Below are 20,529 nucleotides of genomic sequence, written 5' to 3' on the forward strand. Positions count from 1 at the left end.
CTGCCTTTCTGTGTGCCTTCTAGGTCACTAGATGAGCGACAAGAATGGGTGGATACTCTACAGAAAGCTATTAATGACCATATTTCTCGTCAGTTGTCATTTCAGAACCAAAGATGTAATGTGAAGAGGACTGATGGTTCAACTGAGTTTCAACTCGGTAGAGAGGTAAGAAATTGATTTACTTTGTCTCTGGTGTCTTATTCAGTTTTTAAGCCACAAATTATTGTATTTTATTTGTGTTTGGGGCAATATTCAGTTAGTGAATTGGTATGACAGCTGTAAGTGAAGTAGTGGGAATGTAGTTCAGACACTCGCTGGAGATCGGGCATGCACAAATAGGATGTGGGAGTGGTGAGGTGGTGCTCTTCTCGATGTTTAGTGTGCATTTGAGGGTCATCCAGTTGGGAGTGTTGTTGCTGTGTGGCGTTGAAGTGAAGAGTGTCAATTTCACCACTCTAAAGCATGTTTTCAAAAGGTGATCAGTATTCGTGGATTAAAATCAAGGTTTCCCGTGGCAAAAATGCATAAGAATGTTATTGAGGATTGTGCGAAGCCTGTGGTGAGAGTACATTACCGTATAGGACAGTTGGATAATGGGTCAAGGCGTTTCATGAAGGTTGGAATGAGACTGCCGATTTGCACTGCGCAGGTCGGCCATCCATTTCTCAAGATCAGATTGACATTGTGAGTGGTCTCGTTTCCGTAGACCATTGATGGACTGTATGGGAATTATCCGTAGAGGTTGGACTCGGTCATCACACAGTGAGGCATATACTGACAAAATGTCTTAAGGTGAGGAGAATTGTGTCCTGTTGGTTTCCACATCAATTCACTGATGTACAGAAATGGCACCGGTATGCATTGGACAAATACCGCAACGGAGACTCATTTCTGCAGAGTATTGTTGCTATTGATGAGACGTGGGCACGAGCCTATGATTCTGAATTAAAGTGTCAATCGAATGAATGGCGTCACCCAGGTTCGCCATGTCCACAGAAATTTCGACAGGAACCCAGTCGGGTGAAGCCTGTGCTGCTTGTGTCATACGACTACGAGGGTATTATTCTTACGCATGCTGTGCCTGAGGGACAAACCGTCTACAGTGACTACTATTGCTGATTTCTGGAGCAACATCTACGTCCAGTTATGCAGTGCAAATGTTTATGTTTACTGCGGGATGATCGCCCTATCATGTTCCGTGACAGCGCATGTGTACATGTCACAACCAATGTCAAGCTCTTATTGCACTGTGGCATTGGAATGTCTTGGAACACCCTTTGTACTCATCAGGCATGAGTCCTTGTGACTTTGACCTGTTTCTGAAGTTGAAGGAACCCCTCCGAGACCACCGATTTCCCGTTGTGGCATGTGTACTCCACGCAGTAGTGCACTCCGTCGCTGTCATGAACAGAGAATGCCTTGCCAGCGGTCCCCAACAGCTTCCCGACACACACTGACCATATATAGGCCAATGAAGAAAATCCATCTGGCACCTTCCTTTCTTTTTGTGTCCGTGCTGAGTGCACATAAATTACGAGGAACAAGGGGACATTCACTTCACACTGAATTAAAACAATAGATCATTAAATCATATGGAAAGGCCACTTATTCAAGTTGTGAATGTCCTCTTCAAAGCTATTTATAAACTGTTACTCATATATATTCTATTCAACAAAGCATAATGGGTCCACTATACAGACAATGATTATCAGCTCCAGGATCAGTTCAAGATGCAAGAATACTTGGTAGTTAAAAGGACATTGGCATAGTCCAACACCAGTCACAACAGTTTTAATGTGTTATTTTAGTTTCAATTTTAAATGTGTAGTCTGACATTTCATTACTGTTTTAAATTTTACTTAAGACATACCAATTTGTAATTTTTATTGGTAGTTATATGTATGCATGTATTTCCAATTTGATTATGGCTGCCGGGCTGAGTGGCTCAGACGGTTAAGGCGCTGGCCTTCTAACCCCAACTTGGCAGGTTCGATCCTGGCTCAGTCCGGTGGTATTTGAAGGTGCTCAAATACGACAGCCCCGTGTCGGTAGATTTACTGGCACGTTAAAGAACTCCTGCGGGACTAAATTCCAGCACCTCGGCGTCTCCGAAGACCTTAAAAAGTAGTTAGTGGGACGTAAAACAAATAACATTATTATTATTATTATGATTATGGCTGAAGATGACCTTTTGTAGCAAGGTGGAAACTTGTACCAGTTATATAAGATATAATATTAATCTAATGGTAATGAATAGGTGGACATTTCTCTACCCTTTGATAGTGATCAATTGTCAGTACGGACCATAATTCATAACTTATGAGCCCAATGTACATCGACCTGCCTTGGCGGAAACAGGCAACTGATCACCCATTTCTTTTACTGGTCTGCTGCGGCCATCGTTTCCTCCAGGATTTAAGGCTTTCAGGACTGGAAACCAGGCTTTGTATACCTGTTCCGATTCCTCCTTACGGTTGAAGCTGTTCGTGTGCTTCATAATTTTAATGGGTTCTCTTTGTAGCCGGGCGTGATAAGATACAGTGGTTGACAGTAGTGATGGGAATATAAAATGTTTTAAACTATCGGTAGACCACCGATTGTGAAGCGTGACTATTGAATGAAAACATTCAATTGTTTTCATTTGGTTTGAAATCGGTTATAAAGTAGTAATAATACACGTTTTGTACTGTGGTAGTACTAGTAACTAGTAATAAGTCATTTGCTCGTAACTACTGAAATGTGGATTGTTGTATTATCATACCGATTTTTATAGCGTGTTTCTTTTGTTGGTAGTGATATAAGTGGAAATATTGAGACTAGTAACAAACGTTACACAATGTTCGAGTTAAGTGATTGGAAACTGAAATGTGTTGGTCTATAAAATAAGATTAAATGTCCCGATTAAAGTAATTGTGGTCATTATGTTTCATTTTAAATAAAATGCATTTTTGTGCCCCTAACTACATGTTAATGAATGTAAGATTGTCTGTTCATAAAATAACAAATGTTAGGTAATTTCAGATGAAGGTTGGGTTTACACCTTATTGTAATGACCCACATATTAAAGTAATGTGAATACAGCAAACTAAACTAAATGAAAAGACAACATATTTTCCTAGGACCAAGTAGTAGTGCATATATTAATTTAAAAATAATTCCATTCATTTAAGGTTAATGTTCAGTCATTGGAGGTTCATGATTAGTATATGGAAAGTATTTATAAAAACTATAACATGATTATCTATTGGTAAAGTGCACAATAATAAATTTGCATTTGATCATTGTACAACTTTGAGTCAGATATCTTTTCATTTATAATAAATGACTCTGACTTCACGCCATAACAAAAGAGGAGGCCGATTTCAGCGCTATCTTGTGGAAACAATTGGAATTTCCGATCTGAATGAAGAACCAAATGCAAACGGAAACAATCGGTTGTAACGGTAGTCGACAGTAAATTAAAATTCTTTCAAGGTCCACCTATTCAATACAATTATCTGTCTTTCTATTGAATAGGTGGACCTTGAAAGAATTTTAATTTACTGTAATCCCACTTCAATACGGAACCCAGTTAAATTCATAACTATAAGTAAACGGTAGTTGATGACTATCGAATAATTCGGTAGTTTTCATTCGATAGTCCCAACACTAGTTGACAGTACTTTGGTGTTGCTGTACTGTATGTCATGGGCTACTAGCAGCGAATGTTCAATGACTGATGATCTGTCTGCTTGCCCAAGCCGGCTATGTCTGTTATGCTCCTTCAGTCGTGTGGCGATGCTGTGTTTAGTAGTGCCTGTGTATACCCGGCCGCAGCTGCACTGGATCTTGTAGATACCTGTTGTGGAAAGAGAATGGTGCTTGTCTCTAGCAGACCTAAGTAGTTCCTGGATTTTCTTCGTTGGCCTATAAATGGTTTTTACCCCATGAGACTCCAGTAGCCTCCCTATTCTGTCATTTGTCTTCCCAATATACGGCAGAAAGGCTTTAGCTGCCAGCCGCTGCTCTTCTTTCTCACTGGTTGTTGGACGTCTGGCATGGAGTGCACACTGGGTATCTATGAGTTTACCCGTTAGCGAGTAGGGCTATAGTGAAGTGACTGAGCTTCTCGTTTAAGTGCTGAGGTTGACAAATTCTCCTTGCACAATCAGCTAGCGCCTTAATCACTCCTTATTTTTGTCGTGGGTTGTGGTTGGACGTCTTCAGAAGATAGCTGTCAGTGTGGGTCGGCTTGCGGTATACTGTGTGTCCCAAGTTTAAATCGGCTGTTTTCATTGCCAGAACATCGAGGAAAGGGAGTTTTCCTTCGTTTTCTGTCTCCATACTGAACTGAATGTTGGTGTTAATACTATTCAGATGCTGTAGAAACAGCTGTAGTTGTTCCTGTCTGTGGCTCCAGATTACAAATGTGTCATCTACGAAGGTAGCCACACCTTAGGTTTCAGTGGTGCAGTCACGAGTGCTGTTTGTTCAAACATTTCCATAAATAAATTTGCGATCACTAGACTCAGAGGGCTGCCCATGGTGACACCGTCGATTTGTTCATAGAATTTATCATTCTACAGGAAATAGCTTGTGGTGAGACATCGGTTGAACATGTTGATAATGTCCTCGGAAAAAATCAGAGCGATGTAGCCCAGGGCCTCCTTTACAGGTACGTTAGTGAAGATTGAGACTACGTGCTCTTCAGCATTTCTACGAAGTGGCCTGAATCTCTGACGTACGACTGTGTGCCAACAAAGTAAAGTTGTAGCAAGGTGGCCAGTTGTTTAGCAATATTGTAGTTCGGTGATACAATTGCACTCATGATGGGCCATAGATGTAAGTTGTCTTTGTGAATCTTGGGTAAGCCATATAGTCTCGGAGGTAGAGCTTCACGTTTGGAGATTTCCCTCTTCACATTGTCTGGTAATGATGAAGCCTTAATGAGGCTTTTGGTGTTTCAAAGAATCTGATTGGTTGGATCTTTCTGTAGTCTGTGGTAGGTCGCTGGGTCCAAAATCTCTGGGAGATCTTCGCAGCCATGATGACAGTGGCGTTTCTTTTATCTGCGGGAAGATTGAGTACACTCATCGATGTTCAGACTTTTAAAGGCCTTCCTTTCTTGAACCGTGAGGTTGTTCTTCAGTGCTGATGCCTTTTTCAGTATCCGTGAGGCTTCGTGGCGGATTTCTTCTGCCTGGTCACATGGTAAATTGCAAATAGCAGTTTTGATATTCGCTACGATCTCCTCCACGGGAATCGAGGGAGGGGTAACAGCAAAGATTTCTCCTTTAGCCTGTAGAGACGTTTATGCCTTTAACAGGCAACGGTTGGTCAGGTTGACAATTGTCCATGAGGTATCCAAGGCAGGCGTAGTTTTAGGTGCGGGACGATTCTCCTGATATCGCTTGAACTCGAATTTAAACTTGGGACATACAGTATACTGCAAACATACCCACACTGACTGCTCTCTTCAGAAGACATCCAACCACCACCTATGACAAAAATACGGAGTGGTTAAGACGCTAGCTGACCGTGCAAGGAGAAGTTTTCAACCTTATCACTTAAATGAGGAGCTTAACCACCTCAATATGGCCCTACTCGCTAACGGGTACAGCCATAAAGATATCCATAGGGCAGTCCATCCCAGACGTCCAACAACACTGGAGAAAGAAGAGGAGCGTCTGACAGCTAAAGCATTTCTGCTGTATATTGGGAAGACAACTGACAGAATAGGAAGTCTATGGGAGTCCCATGGGGTAAAAACTATATATAGGCCAATGAAGAAAATCCAGGAACTACTTAGATCTGCTAAAGACAAGTGCCATCTTCTTTCCACAGCAGATGTCTACAAGATCCCCTGCAGATGTGGCCAGGTATACATAGGCACTACAAAACACAGCATTGCCACACGACTGAAGGAGAATAACAGATATAGCTCGCTGGGACAAGTAGACAGATCATCAGTTGCTGAACACTTGCTGCTAGCAGGCCATGACGTACAGTACAGCAACATCAACACCAAAGTACTGTCAACCACTGTATCTTATCACGCCCGGCCACAAAGGGAAGCCATTAAAATCCGGAAGCACATCAACAGCTTCAACCGTAAAGGGGAGTCTGAATGGGTAAACAAAGCGTGGATTCTAGTCCTGAAAGCCTTAAATCCTGGAGGACATGATGGACGCGGCAGACCAGAAAAAGCAACGGGTGAGCAGTTGCCTGTCTCTGCCAAGGCAGACTGACATACATCGGGCTCCTTAATGCTTCAATCATTGGCCATTCAGTGACTGCCCTTTCAAAATCATGAACGAATAGGCAAGCAGCGCATTGTAGCCTGCACTATATAATGAGGTGGAATTGCCTCACCACTCCATTCCACTGTGAGCTTCGCTGCTATCGAAGTCAGTTGGAGCCCTTGATAATGCCAAGCGCAGCCTTTGATGAAACGCTGGGACCATCACATGCTCCTAGACCATGGCCTACAAGCCTGGAAAACACTGACATGATTTGTAATGCCAACCGTGAAAGCCTCAATTGCTCTCTCTTTCTCTTCGCATACATATCGTAGAGGAATGTTCTTTGTTTTAAACTGTAGCATACCAAAATCTTCCTTACGTATTTGCACTCGAGATTGATGCTTGTCTGTTCTTGGTCAGACCATATCCAGACAACATTTTGAGAACTACATATTTTGTGTTGCATACATAAGCATTTAGGAGGAAAGAGAGTTGGAACATCATTGAAGAAATAATATCCTGTGAGGTTTAAGTTGAGCAGCAAAGTAGCTTTATTTTCTGTTATAAGTTTTTGGTATTAGCTTAGTTTATTTCAATGGAATATATTTCTACACAAGTTTTTGTGTTGTTTTTGTTGTATTTGAACATTGTTTTATTTTTAATTCCATGTTGTGATTATTCATTGTTGGAAAATTGTTGAACGGTGATGAATATAAAGGGAACAGGTGTTAATTCATTATCATGGTATTTTACTCATATTTGGTGTTTTTTATGTTTCTAAGCTGACATAGAGGTCTGTTATTAAGTCTTGTCGGCCATTCATTCATTCATTCTGCTACAGACCTATTATATTCGGTTGCCGGGCTGAGTGGCTCAGATGGTTAAGGCGCTGGCCTTCTAACCCCAACTTGGCAGGTTCGATCCTGGCTCAGTCCGGTGGTATTTGAAGGTGCTCAAATACGACAGCCCCGTGTCCGTAGATTTACTGGCACGTTAAAGAACTCCTGCGGGACTAAATTCCGGCACCTCGGCGTCTCCGAAGACCTTAAAAAGTAGTTAGTGGGACGTAAAACAAATAACTTATTATTATTATATTCGGAGGCTATCAGCAAGGGTTTTGTTTCCCAGTCTTCAACCAATTCAAACATCAAAGGTAAACAGTAAAATAAGATCTAAATACTTGGTTGAGGGCAAATATATATATGTCAAGGTTTATCTGCTGTGGGATGGAGTAAAGCGCGCAGCTGCCGAGTCTACATTGAGTTTGGGCGGCAGTAAATAACCTGACACGCTAAGGGTGCCAATTGCTGCGTCTGTTCTGTGGCTGCCTTGAAATCTGGCAGTTAGGTATAAAATTGCCTTTGGATTGGTTAGACCACTGTAAATATAGCCTATATGAAGCATCAGGGTGGATCAGGACAAGGAGAGAGTGAAATGGAATTCAGTGACCCATTGACCTACCCAGGCGCTCCCTGGACAAGGGTAACGAAGAAAATGACTTCGTTGATAACAAAGCTACTTCAGCAAACTTAGCCTATGTGTTTTGTATTGCTGATATACTACAGTTCTTATTATTAACCCTCCGTTGGTCGCGGGGTGAGCGCGGCGCTCACTTTCCTTTTTAAAGATGTGCCGTGCGAAGCACTATACTACTTAATCACTGAGAAGCTGACTTTTGGAATGTTCTGAGTAAGTCCAACAATGTTGCAGGGTGCAGCGCGACTTTCATTAGCAGCCAGGCGTTGTTAATGACCACAGTGCATTATAAGTGAGCGAGTCGCTCACCCGCGACCATTGGCGTTACATTTTTTCCAACTTCCGCATTATTCTTTTCATATTAGCCTACAAGTCATGAATCAAGATTCCATGATTTGTAATTGGTTATTAGAGGAGTTTGATGATGAAGCAGTTCTCTTAGCTGAAGGCAATAATGAAGATTCTGAGTACTCGGATACAGAGCAAACTGCCAATAGCGATCACGACAGCGCATCTGATGTTTCTGGGGATGAAGCCATTCCTGGTCAGCCAGTCGAGCCTGCTCCTCAATATGTTGGTCGTGACAACATTCCTCTGTGGAATATTCATCCCCCTCGCCCCAGCAAATGTAGGAAGAAAAGAAACATCGTGATTTATCCACCAGTTGTCACACGTGTTGCACAGAATGCGAAGACAGTATGTGAATCATGGGGTCTCTACTTCCCAGGCAGTGTGTTGGAGAAAATTGTGTTTCATACGAATGTTCGCTTACGCATTACGAAAGCTAATTATTCTCGGGAGAGGGATGATGTGGATACCAACATTGATGAAATCAGGGCTCTTATAGGATTACTTTACTTATCCAGTGCGATGAAGTCCTCTCATCAAAATGTTGAAGATTTGTGGGCGATGGATGGGACAGTTCCAGAAATATTTCGTCTAGTGATGTCATTACAAGTCATTACTTTCATTTTTGGTCCGTATTGAAAATAGCGATCTCACTTAATTTACAAAAGGTATACATTTATTATTCAACCTATTCAATACGTACAGTACCACGTTAAGTGGTTAATTAGACATAAAAGATTTGAATATTATGGACATGTTTCGCCCTTCTTATTGGGCATCATCAGCATATTAACTTATCTTAAAACAAACATTAAAAAAAAAGATAACATTTATAGTTTATAAGAATTGAGCTAAAATTTGTAATGATATTAAAATTTATGGAACAGTGGTTAAGAAATATGATATTGGGAAGTACAAGCACATGTTAAAATTATTGTAGATTAATTTAACATCTTGTCTAAAAAAGTATTTGTATTGATATAAAGTTCTAAAACGGCGTATGTTTGGAACTGAAATGGATCCTCTTCGTTGTGAAAGTCAGCATATATTTGCTGCGGTAGCTGCTAACATAGGTCAGAGGGTGAATTTTGTTTATATTATACGTTCCAACATTAAAAGATAGGTTAAGAAAAGGCGAATGTTACGATGTATCTTCAGTAAGTTGATTGGTCTAAGATACTCTCTGATATAGCTGTTGTGAAAGTGTACTGGTTGGAGCTGCTATGAGCAGAGATTATATCAGTATTTGAAGATTATCATGAAGTGATTCGAAGGACATATCTTGGCCCATTCCAGTCTGGGCCTGAATATCCCTAACAAACGTTCTGGAATGGGCATTTCTAAGGATTAGAAAAAGATTATATCTCTATACCTGTAGGAGATATTTGCGTGATTCTTCGTGCTTGTTTGTTGAGCATCTAGCTTTTAAAAATGTTGTTTGTTTCACGTCAGCTATCACTTGAGATTTTAAAATTGTTTATATATTATACCATATTTTGCGAATGAAGAAAATAGTCTGATGGATTATTAAGTAAGTGCAGTTTTCTGAAATACTGTCATATTTTCCCTAGATTGGTCATGTAAAGTGTGCATTGCAATTACAAAACAACAATAATAATGAAAATGATATAAAATAATAACTATTCAATAATAATAACATTAATAAGAACGGAAATGGGAGCTCTTATGAAATTTTATATATATATTTTTATGTGGCGATACTGGCTCGGAAGGCGATGTTAGCAAAGATGATATTGAAGGCATGTAATTATAATTTTATACACAAATGGAAATATTGACATGCAAATAAGAATTCGAAACAGAATCTTGCATTTCATTATGATTGGAATTCATTTTACAGTTTACCTCATGTCCCCGCGTGTTTCATAATTGTGCGAATACGTAAGAACATCTACATATTAGTAAAGTTTTCTGTTTTTTTAATATATGAGGGATTACGATTACATAAAATATAAAAAATATAACTTCTATCAAACACTTGCTTGCTGCAAAAGCCATGTTTTAGAGCACATTGAGTGACAACACCTACTAATGCACACTTGTCATTAATATCGTAAATTCTCTGACTTAGACAGATAATACTGCCATCTGTTGAAATATTCTTGTAACTAACACATGAAGAAACACATTGTAGTCGGCAGAATGTGTGCATAGCTCGTTCTCGATTTTTAGTGAATTGTCTAACCTTACTACGAGCTATGCTCGCAGAGCGGCGCGAACGTAATTTGGCCGCTGCGAGGAATATTGCATGTACTCCACCGCAGAGGTGCATGGGGTATTATAATACATTTTTTACGGCAGCATGTTAGCGCATAAAAGGTGTAAGAGTCATTCCACAAATAAGTTATTATGCCAGTCAGAGCCCTTATATCAGATAGCGTTGGAAATGGACCTGTCTTTGATTCTATGTCTTCTAGTTCGAGGTGGTTGGTTGGTTGGTTCCATTTGCTTCCCTGAATTACAGTTTCCTGGTGAATTATGTCAAAATTCCGGTATCATAAAATATTGAAAAGTACAACCTGTGACAGTAAAGTTCGGGGAATGAAGTCAGAAAGGTCGATCCGGCAACATTGGCGACACGCAACGCTGCACCAGGAGGTTTTGACCACCTGCTCCCAACGTTGTTCAGTTGAGCATCATGTGTGTGCTGTGTAAGACCTGTTTGGCACAGTGCGTGTTTAGTGCGTTGGTTCTGAACTGCGAACAGGAACATGAACGACCAAAAGATTAATGTACAGTTTTGTTTTAAGCTTGGCAAGACACCGAAAGAATTGCATGCGATGCTGGTACCTGTTTATGAAGATCAAGCACTGTCCTTGAAGTGTGTGTACGAGTGGCCCGTTTTCGAGGAGACCGGGAAAGTGTTTCTGACAACCCCCGTAATGGAAAACCAGTGACCGCCTTCAGTGATGAAAACATTGAGAAGATGAGGTCATTAATCACGAGCGATCGGCGATTAACTGTGCTCATGATAGTGGATGAATTGCAGATTAATCATGGATCCGTGCGACAAATCATTACCCAGAAGTTAGGGAAAAGGAAAATGTGTTCTCGTCTCTTGCCACATCACTTGACTGACGATCAGAAGCAGGCACATTTAGAGGCTTCACAGGATTTTGTCGAAACGGCGGATGCGACACCAAATTTCTTGAACTGTATTGTCACTGAGGATGAAACCTGGTGTCTCAGGTACAACCCTGAAACAAAACGGCAAAGCATGGAGTGGCGTTCTTTGGGATCCCCTCTTCGGAAAAAGGTCAGAGCCGAAAAGTCGCGCATCTAAACAACTGAAACTCGCTTTGAAAGGAAAGAGATTTGACAATATTCCTGACATCAACGAAACGTGATGAGGCTTTTGAAATCCATCCAAAGGAAGCCTTCTTGCAAAGTTTCCAGGACATGTATCACCGATCTCAGTAGTGTATAGTTATGGGAGGGGACAATTTCGAAGGACAATAAGGTCACTCATGCATTGTTCATCTATGTTGATAATACAGGACTATTCACCGAACTTTATTGTCACAGGTTGTATTCTGCAGGCTCAGTCGCCATGTCAGAATGTGAATGTAAAATTGGTCCTTGATTAATATTTTTATATCGGAATGGTACTTTAAGGTCTCGAGTCTAAGTTACATATGTCAGTCCTTTCATCGGCTGTTTCGTTCTCCAGGGCACTTAAGTCGCTCCTGCACTGAGAAGACTCACTACATTTCCGGGCTCTTCAAATTAAAAAAATCACTCTTTGTATAAATAATCAATGTTGCTACTTCATGTATTAGGGCCACCCTCTCCATTTTGAAGTCTTAGATATATGTTGACAGCGATTCGAGCCAAAGCTATCTTGATAAGAAGCTGCTGGTTATATAACTGAGCTGTCATATCCATTTCACTCTTAGTGAACCCAACCTAGAGTGGAGGAGAAACAGAGGTTGACCTAACAGACTGAAGTCGATCTTTGTATTCATAATATTCAAGGGATATTATAGGATTGTCATTCTTTCAGGTCTACTCTTTTATAGCATAAGGAGGAACATCTCAGTTTTTGTAAGAGTAATATTGGTGAATATATTGGATAGAAGTAACTATGGGAATGGTGGTAAATAAAATTTAATTATGATGTTATTGTACATTTTGCGTGTGGTCATAGAGGCTTTTCAGCTGATTGCTAAAAAGTAAAAGTCTATTAGAATAATAAGGTAACATATTAGTGTATTGCTATCATGTGCTTTTGGAGAGTATAGAATCATCTGATGCATATTGTTTTCATAACAGCATACAGGACGACTCTATTGAATATTGTGACTGTTTACTGTTTCCATTACGATGATAGACTCAAGGATTGTCATATTTGATTTACAGGCTCCAGTTTGGATTCAGGATGGTCGTGTTACCAAGTGTCAGTCCTGTATTGCTGAATTTACTGTTACTTTCCGAAGACATCATTGTCGAGCTTGTGGAAAGGTAATGTATGAATATATTTACCGATTTTACTCACCTGTAGGACCCCCTTTTGATTTTAAAAAAATGTTTTTTTTACTTTCAGAATTGGGGGAAGGTCCTATAGGCTTGAACTTCGTAAAAGTTAATAGTTAAGGGAAGGGGTTCAAAATAAACAATGTTATTTTGATGCTATGTAATATGAGAAACATAATTGAAATATAAATAAACAAAGTTTACAAGTTTTTTCAACAATGATTCACCACCAAGAAGGCCCACAGCGATAAGTTCAGTGAAGACCGAAGGCGTTATCGTAATGTGGTGGATGGGCATCATAAGTAGAACAAGGAGAGCATGCAGCTTTAGTACATAATGGCTACCTGTAACATGAATTTTTTTAAAAAAAATCACTGTTTTCACCACCATCATCGTTTCTCATGTTTGGGTCTTCATTTTCTTTGTGTTCTTCCCATAGAAGATCATCTTCAGAGCCGTTTAATGCACATGTTATTCCAGACTTTTCAAAACTCTTTTCAACAATTTCGGGAGTGATCAATTCCCAAGCACCAGGCGAGTTGGCCATGCGGTTGGGGGCGTGCAGCTGTGAGGTTGCATCCAGGAGATAGTGGGTTCAAATCCTGCTGTCATCAGCCTTGAAGATGGTTTTCCATGGTTTCCCATTTTCACACCAGGCAAATGCTGGGGCTGTACCCTAATTAAGGCCACGGCCACTTCCTTCCAACTCCTAGCCCTTTCCTATCCCATCGTCGACATAAGACCTATCTGTGTCGGTGCAACGTAAAGCCACTAGCGAAAATTCCCAAGCACGTACAATCCAGTCACGAATACATTGAAGTGAAGACAGCTTGATTTTTCCAACTATTGTTGTCTCTTGTGCATTGTCCACCATCCAGTTGGTGTAAAACCTTCTCGTACGGTCCTTGAAAGTTTTGTGTATAGACATTTGGCTGCAGAATTGAAAATCTTCCACCTTTTTGATACTTTTTATTTGCTTTTTAGCAAATTAGTGATTATAAACAGTACATGTTTCGTTCTTACTTGAGAACATCTTCAGCTGTTGTTAAGCTTAGGTGAGCCGGGCTGAGTGGCTCAGACGGTTAAGGCGCTGGCCTTCTAACCCCAACTTGGCAGGTTCGATCCTGGCTCAGTCCGGTGGTATTTGAAGGTGCTCAAATACGACAGCCCCGTGTCGGTAGATTTACTGGCACGTAAAAGAACTCCTGCGGGACTAAATTCCGGCACCTCGGCGTCTCCGAAGACCTTAAAAAGTAGTTAGTGGGACGTAAAGCAAATAACATTAATTATTAATTAAGCTTAGGTGAATCGCTAAGTTTCTGAATACATTATTTTCAGGTACATTGTTCCTCTTAAAGACTAATTTGAATATAAAATTAAATTAAAATGATGTTAAAACAATGTGAGGGTTAATTGGTTGATGAAATGAGACAGGATGAATACATAGTTAGCCTGCTTAAAATCTGTATCTATTCATTAGAATAGCTGTTAAAAATTTCAACTCTGTTACACTAAAAATATCTATTTGTCTTCCAGTTAAAAGGTTTTTTGAAAAATGAACGGCTTCTTGACACTGTTCTTATTACTGCTGAATGATCATTTCATTCACTCCTTCCAGGTAGGCTGTTATTTATTTTGAGCTTGCTTAATGTGGAACATTGAAGCTGATTGCCGGTCACTTTTTGAGAAGGGAGCTTCGTCTTAATTTCTGTAATGAAATGAGGAAAATAGGAATTTGTATTCTTTGTAATGAAAGCATGTGTCATTACATAATAACTTAATGTATAAAATGGTTCCATACCTTAATGTTGTTAGACTCCAATTCTACCGTGACCCTGGAGGGGGAATGTTTGAAGCTACTTTACGTCTAGTATAATAATGGTGTGTGTGTTCCGCTGTTTGCTCCTCCTTTCGGGGAGGCAAGGCTGCGGAGAGGGGAGGAGGCGTGTCGCTTACTGCCACGGCTTTGGCTTTAGAAGGGGTGGGGAGAGTGGATGTACAAAATGGCGGAGGCTCGCTCTTATTTATCATTTTATGGTCTGTGTTGTTTCTTTTGCCTAAAGTTTCAAGACTTGATAATATCCCTTCGAATATAGGGTTTCTATTGTCAGTTGTATCATTCAGGTTATTGTCCTGATTACATTTTTGTTCTAAATAAATATATACATATTTAAGTACATTAGAAAATTTATATATATGCACGGGTACTGGAAACCCACAGGGAAACCACTCTCTGCTGCTACTAATCACAAACCTATTGTGTACCAAATATAGTGGTACTACTCGTAAGTAAAGGCGACCCATGGTGTTCCCCGCATGATGGTACTAATCAATAGTAGTTTCATGGTTCTCATACCAGCGTCCCTTGGTCGCCCCTTGTAGCCGCCTCTTGTAGCCGCCTCTTACAACAGGCAGGGGATACTGCGGGTGTATTCTACATGTGCGTCCCCCACCCGCAGGGGGTACGAAGGGAAAAAAGGTGATGTATAAGATGTACTAGGGCCCAGTACTCATATATGCAACAGATACCTGAACACTGACAGAAAGACAGAAGAATAAAATCCAGGCTCATGAAATGACATTTTTAAGAAGTATGATAGGCAAAACAAGAAAGGACAGAGTAAAAAATGAGGAAATCAGGAAGAAAAATCGGAATGGAAAAGCTGTTCGAACTAATGGAGGGGGATAAATTTAGATGGTGTGGACATGTTAAGCGGATGGAAGAGGGAAGGATAACGAAGTGGATGATGGAAACCAAGATAGAAGGAGGGAAGGTACGAGGTGGGAGCCAGACTAAGGTGGTTGAAAATTACCAAGAATAGTTTTTTTTTTTTTTTTTTTTTTTTTTTTTTTTTTTTTTTTTACAATTTTGCTTTATGTCGCACTGACACAGATAGGTCTTATGGCGACAATGGGATACGAAAGGCCTAGGAGTGGGAAGGAAGTGGCTGTGGCCTTAATTAGGGTAAAGAACCTTGTATTAACATTTTCTAATTATTCCTTAGAACACTTTTTATAATGTTTAAAAAAATTGCAAACATCTAAGTCAAGCCAAGTACAGTTGTCTCAACAATCCACTTGCACTATCGCAATTCAGCTTCTCCAGCGATCTGCGTTTCCTTGCCGGCGTAATAGAGAACTACCCCCAGCGAAATTTAAGGTTGCTTGGGTGACGCATGCACTTGAAGCTTGAAGCTTTCTCGAGGCGGAGCTGTGCCCCCTCCCCTGATAGCAATTTACGGCGACAGGCCAGCTAGCTTAGGTAAGGGGTGTTAGTATTAATACTTGACACTTGAAATCTTCAGCGCCACACACTAGAGACTGCAAGAAAGATATCAACATCTTAACAGTATAGCCACTTGCACATCGTCATGCTAATAAAAATAGAGCCAGTATATGAAATCAATTGTAATATAGAAGAATACATTTTAGTGTTGGGTTTTGGCATGTATACAGTTTTTTCGAACAATTCATTGATGGCACGTGTAGAGTATGTGTTCCGATAGCCGCAGAAAAATATTTAGGTTGCCCAGCATGAACACAGAGTTAAGCGTGAATAGTTGTCTGTGATGGTGGTATATACTGAATATTTGTAGTGTTCCTCTTGGATAATAAGTGAAGGTTTCGCAAGTTCTGTGGCATTCTTCATGAATATAACGTGTGTTATACGTTGTGACAAATATTTTACCTCGTTTGTCGTTGATGCACGTATACTCATTATGCGAGTGAAACTATAAAACTTCAATGACAGTAAAATACCAGTTAAATTTTACTGATTAGTTTAGATTAGGCTTTTTAAGTAAAAAAAAAAAAGTCCCAGTGTATTTTTTGTGAAAACCATGACTGTACTATCACGAAGCATCACCGTATGGAACTGTAAGTACATTGTTTAAAATCTGCTATAGATTAAGTTATGATGGTGTCACCACTGCCGTGAATATCAATGTGGAAGTATGTGCGAGCGTGTGTTTGAAAATATTCTTGAAAGATCCTTCTCAGGTAGACCTTTCGACGAAAAATTCATCCTTAAAAAATTGTAATGTTGACTTTAGACAGTGTAGTGGAACTACGATTGTTTATATTTAAAAAACGTTTTTGCAACTGGGGTAATGAATACATTCACTGCATGCCACTGATCCTTCATACATGTTAACGATTTAATCCTGAAATGAGCTTTGTAGAGCAGGTAACTTTCCTTCCATTTTTGGAGGCATTCTTAGATACTGTTCTTGTTTCTTGGACATCTCAATGAAAATGTAAATACCAACTGGATGAAATATTACCACCACTACTTTGTAAAAGTCATTTGTCATCCTACTGAAGCTATGTTATTAAATACATTAAACATTATGATTCTTTTTACCTAGTATTATCCTAACATAATTACAATCCTGAATAAAGAGAAAATATTAATACGTTTCATTGTGAATGCTGCTGCAGCATGACTGACTCTATGAGCAACACCTTTCATAACAGTCAGATGCACTGGCTGTGCTCTGAATGTCATTAGTAGTGATGGGCAATGCTCTCGCTCGAGACTGTCGTTGATGAAAACCTCAATGTGTAAGTGCAACATTAAATAGTTGAAAAGAATGTACTTAATGTTTTCAAAGTACTGTATTAGTAGCTTTTCTGCCTTGAACTTGAACTAAAGATATTATCTGTGCCCTTCTTTGGTGATGGATTTATGGGATAGCCTGTGGTACATCTTGGATAATATCAGGATGGTACTCCGCAGCAGAGGGTAATTTTTTTCAGATATCATTTTTACAATTTCTTATTCCCTCACTATTTCTGAAGGTTAAGAGGTGGGTTTTCTTTTCTGCTCATTGTTGATAGTCACAGTATTTTCTATTGTATTTTTGTTTATGAATTTCATGGTTTATCATCTTCAACATTAATTCTGTATCAGCTATCATTGGAATTCTTTTTTGTTAAAAGATTTAGCTGCATACTGCTATTTCTTGACGGAAGCACTACTTTTGTATCTGTCTCGTGGCACAAGACATGGAATGAGAATCACAATGGACAATATGGAAACCGCTGAGGTATGGATAGTGATGACTGGTGATGGGCAGTCTGAGACAAGGTCTCGAGACTTCTCAAGACTAGCGCAGGCTCTATGTCTCGCGATAAATTTTGAGAGATCTCGAAAGCGGTGTCCCTGCATTGTGTGGCGAGCAGCGTGTCGAGGGCCTACAGGTGAATGAAGCTGATTGTTGTTTATGCCAAGTATGCGAATAGCCAACCACAGGCCTTCTCCATTCCGTAAATACGTATCAACAAGCGACTAGGGCATTAATTTCTTTCATTTCTACTGAGATCTATTTTGACACAGTATAACATAATTATAAAGGATACATATTTTGGCATTGTATGCAGCGATAAGTACACGAATGAATAGGCTAAGTACAGAAACTGACGGCTACTGTAGGAACAGCTACCTGGATACTAGAGGCATGCATTATTCGAACTCGAGACAGGGCAAGATGTGCCTTGCTGCACATGCAACCACCATTACACATGTGTGGAATGTGTAATCTAAAATGCCAGAGTTTGCTCCAATTCTTGCGACAGGTAGGTGTACGTCATCATCAGACCCCACATTCAATATCATAGGACCACTGCTTGTGATTACGCATATTTTGATGATGAAGGAAATAATTCCTTATACAATGTTATAGAATATTCGCGCCATAATTGGGTACTTCGGTATATGACGGTGCAATGTGTAATTGTATGCGACAACTTAAAGACGATGTCCAAAATGCAACGTAAGTCGTATTTTGAAGAGATGCCACATAGCACAGCCCGCTGTATTGTTTGTTCAAAAGAAGTAAAATACATTGGCAGAAATACTTCTGGGATGATCCGGCGCTTAAAAACATATATCATCACAGAACACCTCCGACCTGGTCTGCATCACAAGAAGCTACCCTGTTGACAGCACTTGCGAGGTATCAAGGTACATGTACATCCTACCTACAGTTATTAACAAATTATAAGGGTTATTCAGCAAAGATGTCCACCTGAAATAACTCATGAACCGTTTAAGATACTGACATTCTGTTTTCACTTTCATTAATGGTATTAAAGGACTCACAGTTCAACATGCAGTACTTTCCTAGGTTTTTGACAAAATTTATCAGCTCACATGTTTTCATATGAGAACTGCTGATGATATAATATCAAGCTTACGCTCCTAGTTACTGGTATGTTGCACAGCTTGCAGCACAGGAGAATCGGTCTCGAGAGCGTTGCCCATCACCCCTGTTGAAAATTGGAGCAAACCTGGGCATTTTAGATTACACATTCTACTCATGTGTACTGGTGGCTGCATATGCAGCAAAGCACATCTTCCCCATCTCAAGTTCGAATAATGCACGCCTCTAGTATCCAGGTAGGTGTACATCCTATCTGCAGTTATTCACAAATTACACAGGGTTATTCAGTTAAGATGTCCACCTCAAATAGGTCGTGAACAGTTTAAGATACTGACATTCTATTTTCACTTCTGTTAATGTTATTAAGGGGTTCATGGTTGAACATGCAATACTTTTCCAGGCTTTTGACAAAATTTATTGGCTCATGCGTTTCCATTTGAGAATGTTGTTTCACTCAGTAACTGCCTGTGGTATATTGTCAAGTTTACACTAGTAGTTACTGGGACATTGCACAGATCACGGCACAGGAGAATCGGTCTCAAGATTATTCAGCCATACCATATGGTTGATAAGAGAGGACAAGACAAGAAAGGACTGAGTAAAAAATTAGGATGTCAATAAGGAAATTGGTGTGGGAAAGCTTTTCAACGGATTGGAGAGGGATAAACTTAGATGGTTTGGACATTTTGAGGATGGAAGAAGGAAGGATCCCGAAGTGGACACTGGAGACCCACATAGAAGGAGGGAGGGCAACAGGGAGACGCAGCCTACAGTAGTTGAAAACAATCAAGAATAATATAATTAGAAGAATTGTGGAGTGGAACACAGTTAAGGTGGTGATCAGATAGAGGAAGATGGAAAGGTGCCATAAATATCCCAACCCGGCAAGAGCTGGACGAGAGAAATGGATAATGATGATGATGATGATGATGAGTAAGGATGTAAAGGAGAGGGAGCAGAAGTCTCTGGTAAGACCACAATTAAGAGTATGGTTCCAGTGTATGGGATCATCACCAGGATTATTTGTTTCAAGAACTGGAAAAAATCCAAAGAAAAGCAGCATATTTATTGTGGGCGATTTCTGACAAAGGAGTAATGCTACAAAAGTTTTGCAAACTTTGGGCTGGGAAGACTTGGGAGAAAGGAGGCAAACTGCTCGACTAAGCAATATATGTATGAACAAGTACTCCTCATATTGCCTAGCATGCCTCATTTTGGTGCTGCCATTGTTTTTTACGGTTTCTCTATAACCGTTTAACCTGTGGTGGTGCTGTTTGACCATCCTCTTGGCTGTTGACGTAACAGGCAGCCATAAGATTTAGGACTATATTTCATTATGTTTAGTTATGACATCTTACTGGTGGGGCATGAAAGCCATGCGACGCCACTTGCTTTTCACCAAGGCGGCCGCGATTCAAGTCCTGGCCAGTGTGTGTGGGATGTTAAAAATAAGATTCCCCGTGATTCTTATTCCATGTAGTGCTGCATGTCTCGTGGCTATGATCATGATACTGACAGTCACGTAAAACAATAAACTTGCTTTTGACTACTTAGTAAAATTACCGAGCTCGATAGCTGCAGTCGCTTAAGTGCGGCCAGTATCCAGTATTCGGGAGATAGTAGGTTCGAACCCCACTGTTGGCAGCCCTGAAAATGGTTTTCCGTGGTTTCCCATTCTCACACAAGGCAAATGCTGGGGCTGTACCTTAATTAAGGCCACGCCCGCTTCCTTCCCACTCCTAGCCCTTCCATGTCCCATCGTCACCATAAGACCTATCTGTGTCGGTGCGACGTAAAGCAACTAGCAAAAAAAAAGTGAAATTTGC

The 20,529-nt window shown here is 40.2% G+C and overlaps 1 protein-coding gene across 1 annotated transcript in view; it reads left to right on the forward strand.

The window, feature by feature from the left end:
- Positions 1 to 20,529, forward strand: part of LOC136863662 (FYVE, RhoGEF and PH domain-containing protein 6) — a 204,628-nt gene that overhangs the window by 87,192 nt on the left and 96,907 nt on the right. Inside the window, exons 4-5 of the mRNA XM_067140027.2 lie at positions 24 to 165; positions 12,426 to 12,527. Coding sequence (XP_066996128.2) covers positions 24 to 165; positions 12,426 to 12,527 — 244 coding nt within the window. The remainder of the gene's footprint in view (positions 1 to 23; positions 166 to 12,425; positions 12,528 to 20,529) is intronic.

Source organism: Anabrus simplex, chromosome 2, assembly GCF_040414725.1.
Source record: "Anabrus simplex isolate iqAnaSimp1 chromosome 2, ASM4041472v1, whole genome shotgun sequence".
Taxonomy (NCBI): Eukaryota; Metazoa; Arthropoda; class Insecta; order Orthoptera; family Tettigoniidae; genus Anabrus; species Anabrus simplex.